At 30.7% G+C, this 4,539-nt stretch overlaps 1 protein-coding gene across 1 annotated transcript in view; it reads left to right on the top strand.

Annotated features, from left to right (window-relative positions):
- LOC107745450 (ras-specific guanine nucleotide-releasing factor RalGPS1-like) overlaps positions 1-4,539 on the top strand; it is a gene marked incomplete at its 5' end in the record, with an annotated part of 111,928 nt that overhangs the window by 102,948 nt on the left and 4,441 nt on the right. Inside the window, one exon of the mRNA XM_016559322.1 lies at positions 2,022-2,102. Within this exon, the coding sequence (XP_016414808.1) occupies positions 2,022-2,102 (81 nt within the window). The remainder of the gene's footprint in view (positions 1-2,021; positions 2,103-4,539) is intronic.

Genomic DNA, 4,539 nt, shown 5'->3' with positions numbered 1-4,539 from the left:
AAAACAGCTTAGTGAAAAGCGTTTACAGTTTAAAAGCAAATAGAAAGTCCTATTTTTTTTATTTCTTTTCTTTATATTTTTTTGCAGATTTGCACATGTACGAGGTTTAAACTGTTCATGAAATATTTTTTTAAAATATTGACGTTTTGAGCAGCTGCATGTTTGAGCAGCTGCATTCCTCTAGGTCAAAGATGAAAAAATGGGATTTAAAATAAGTAATTTACAAAATTATTTTGACTTGAGTTTATTTATTAACGAGTAACGTATCTTTTGAGTGAATGTGCAAATTTTTAATGTTAAGAGGTTTTACCATGTTATTACAACATTTAACCACTTTTTATTAATTTAAAAATTGAGAAATTCATTCAAATTTATAAAAATTGAGAAATTCTTTCAAATAAACTACAGCAAAAACCAGTTTGATGCATATTTTATAAATATTTTAGAAATTGTATTTGAATATTACCAGTAATAACTTCAATGGATTTCATTAAATTCCTTTGAACACAACTGCTCAAAACGGTCTAAATTTATGAAACCTACACATTCAAAACATTATTACTCTGAAATTTTTCATGTAAATGTTAAGTTTAAGTGAAATGTTAAGTACTGTAAGGTCTTTCATGACACTAAAATATGCTGGGGTGTGAATTTGATAGGTGCTTGATATAAAATAAATGGTGCTTTAAAAAGTCCTTGAAAGTCCTTAAATCTGGTGTTCATGAAAGAGTGGGAACCCTGTTTAATAATGTATCACTAAATGTTGACATTGACTAAGATTAAGACTAAGATAAATGCTTTAGAAGTATTTTCATTGTTCATTCATTCATGTTAACTGATGTAATGTTTACAAATGAAGCGTATTGTAAAGTGTTACTGTATGATCTTCATAAGATGAACTGCCATGTAACAACATGTAAAAATTAGATTTCTAAAATGAATGACTTCTATTCATTTTTCATAGCTCAACAGTACTAATTGTTTATTGTTTTTGTTGTTCATTTAGCCTATCGTTTCCAGTTATAGATGTTTATAAATATTTAACATCTTTATATGTCCATTCCACAGGAGAACGCATTTATATACATAAAAATAGCAAAACAACTGCAACAAAAATTGGCCTCAGAGCAGTTAAAGCTTTAAAGGCATAGTTCACCTGAAAATGAAACGTCATTTATTCACACTCATCTTTCTTCTATGAGACACAAAAGGAAACGTTTAGCGGATGTTCACGCTGCTCTTTTCCATACAGTAAAAGCAGACAGTGACCAAGAGCTTTCAAGCACCATAACAGTGATGCAAACAACTTTTGCACTAGTCTTCAGTTTGCACAAGTCCTATGTGTTGGAACATATGAGTTCAGAAGTCTTGGGATATTGTGCACAAATCATATGAGCTGTGAAATTGTGCTTTTTTGAAAGTTGAAAGTCATCACTGTACTGTATGTTTGAATTGCATGTAAAAGAGAAAGTAAGTTCCCTTTCATGGGAACTTCGAACTGCGTCCTCTAGGGGTCGCTATGGGGAACGCCTCGTCGTGACCCGTGTCTGAAGCATACATTGAAAAAACACCAACAACACGTTGGCCGGCGACAGCCATGACGTCACTACCGGTGCGACTATAGTATAAATAGGCACCGGGAGAACACATCATCCTCTTCTTCGTCTTCATTGACTGTTCTGTTTGAAGCGTGCATTTCCAAGGAAAAAGTAAGAGCTATCTCTAGAAGGTGTGTGCATCCATGTCATCGCTATTTGACACCCGATGAAAAAAAAAAAAAAAGTTAACTCAGAATTCAGAGAAAAAAGTCAAAATTACGAGATGTAAATTTGGATGTAAATCAGAATTCTGAATTTAAAATGCAATTCTGAGTTTATATATCAGAACAGGAAGAATAAAAGATGAAAAAAGTCACAGTTACCCTTTTTTTATTATAGAAAAAAGCTTCCATTGATTTATGCTGATTCTAAGCAATTTGAATTTGATAACAGTCAAACTCATTGTAGCGAATGTGCAAACAGGGGCCGCATGTACATGACTCTGGGCCCTAACTGGAGGGTTCCTCTCCGCGCGTCCCCCAGAGGCCGCAGCCATGCCCACAGGTACAAACCCTTACCTGGGTCAAAGGTCACCTCCTCCATTCCTCTGGGACATCGGGTTCACCTGTCTTGGCATGCAGCGTCTCCTCTTTAACATTCCAGTTTCCCTCTCTTTTCTGGTTTAGTCTGAAGACTGTCATGTCTGTCATCTGTTCTCTCTTTATCCAGACATCAAATTGTCATCATGTTTATAGTACAGAATGACTGTATTTATAGAAGAGAAAAGCTCTGTTCCGAAACCTAACCAGCTAACTTGCGGCCCACTGTCCTGTCCTGTCTACCTAGACGGCTTCCTTCTGATGCAGCATCCTAACTAGTGTGACACTGTACATGGACAGCATTCAAATAGAGCTTCAGTCATTTAGCACAGGGGTTTTCAAACTGAGGGTCTGTAGAAAAGTTTAGAGAAAAACGGCATAAAAAAGTGAAAATTAATAAATAATAAATAAATAACATTAAATAAAGAAACTGTTTAAAATAAATAATGACAATAACAATTAGGTTAAAGTAAACGAATAATAAAAAGATTAAAATAAAGAAAACATTTTGATTAAAAATAAATAAACCAACAATTTGTTTTAAAAAATAAATAATAAAAATACATTAAACAATAACAATTAGGTGAAAATAAAAAAATTGATTAACATAAAGAAATGAATAAGATTAAAATAAATAATAACAATTAGGTTCAAATAAATAAATCATATAAAAATAGATTTAATGAATTAGTGAATTAGATTAAAAATAAAAAAATTAAAAAAACAATTGATTTAAATACATCTAAACAGTACAGTACTAAAGTGAGTAGGAAAAACAGAATATAATGTAATATAATTAAATCTGATTTTAAAACCGATTATTTTTTTTGAGTGCAGAAATTTGACCTGTTTCTTACCTGTTTAAGTCATGTATGACTGACAAACATGCATCGCATTAAGTTTATTTTTTTATGTTAAAACTGTGAAATCAAATGGATGAAAATTTTATATGCATTTCAATACACAAATTTAGGCCTAAATATTAGTTTGAGTGTAGTATCCGTATCAGTCAAACTCATTGTAGCGAATGTGCAAACAGGGGCCGCATGTACGCGACTCTGGGCCCTAACTGGAGGGTTCCTCTCCGCAGCCATGCCCACAGGTACAAACCCCTGCCTGGGTCAAAGGTCACCTCCTCCATTCCTCTGGGGCATCGGGTTCACCTGTCTTGGCATGCAGCGTCTCCTCTTTAACATTCCAGTTTCCCTCTCTTTTCTGGTTTAGTCTGAAGACTGTCATGTCTGTCATCTGTTCTCTCTTTATCCAGACATCAGATTGTCATCATGTTTATAGTACAGAATTGCTGTATTTATAGAAGAGAAAAGCTCTGTTCCGAAACCTAACCAGCTAACTTGCGGCCCACTGTCCTGTCCTGTCTACCTAGACGGCTTCCTTCTGATGCAGCATCCTAACTAGTGTGACACTGTACATGGACAGCATTCAAATAGAGCTCCTCACATTCAATCATTTAGCACAGGGGTTTTCAAACTGAGGGTCTGTAGAAAAGTTTAGAGAAAAACGGCATAAAAAAGTGAAAATTAATAAATAATAAATAAATAACATTAAATAAAGAAACTGTTTAAAATAAATAATGACAATAACAATTAGGTTAAAGTAAACAAATAATAAAAAGATTAAAATAAAGAAAAATTTTTGATTAAAGATAAATAATCCAACAATTTGTTTTAAAAAATAAATAATAAAAATACATTAAACAATAAATAATAACAATTAGGTTCAAATAAATAAATCATATAAAAATAGATTAAATAAATTAATGAATTAGTGAATTAGATTAAAATTTTTTATTTAAATACATCTAAACAGTACAGTACTAAAGTGAGTATAAAAATAAATAAACCAACAATTTGTTTTAAAAAATAAATAATAAAAATACATTAAACAATAACAATTAGGTGAAAATAAAAAAATAGATTAAAATAAAGAAATGAATAAGATTTAAGTAAATAATAACAATTAGGTTCAAATAAATAAATCATATAAAAATAGATTTAATGAATTAGTGAATTAGATTAAAAATAAAAAAATTAAAAAAACAATTGATTTAAATACATCTAAACAGTACAGTACTAAAGTGAGTAGGAAAAACAGAATATAATGTAATATAATAAAAAAACGATTTAAAAATATTAAGAGAGATTTTAAATAAAAATTTAGAAATTGATTTAAATAATACATCTGAACAGTACAGGACTATAGTGTGTAGGAAAAATATATATATATAATGTAATAGAAACTAATTTTTTTCCAAATAACATTTTACACATATTTATAATAATAATTTTTAACACTTTATAAATATGTTCTTTATACATAAAAAATTAAAACTGCCTTTTAAAACATATTTGGGGGTCTGTGGCATCTGGAAAATTGAAAACCCC

This window comes from Sinocyclocheilus rhinocerous, unplaced genomic scaffold (assembly GCF_001515625.1).
Source record: "Sinocyclocheilus rhinocerous isolate Xijiao unplaced genomic scaffold, SAMN03320098_v1.1 scaffold4576, whole genome shotgun sequence".
Taxonomy (NCBI): Eukaryota; Metazoa; Chordata; class Actinopteri; order Cypriniformes; family Cyprinidae; genus Sinocyclocheilus; species Sinocyclocheilus rhinocerous.
This window is presented reverse-complemented; position numbering and strand designations above follow the sequence as displayed.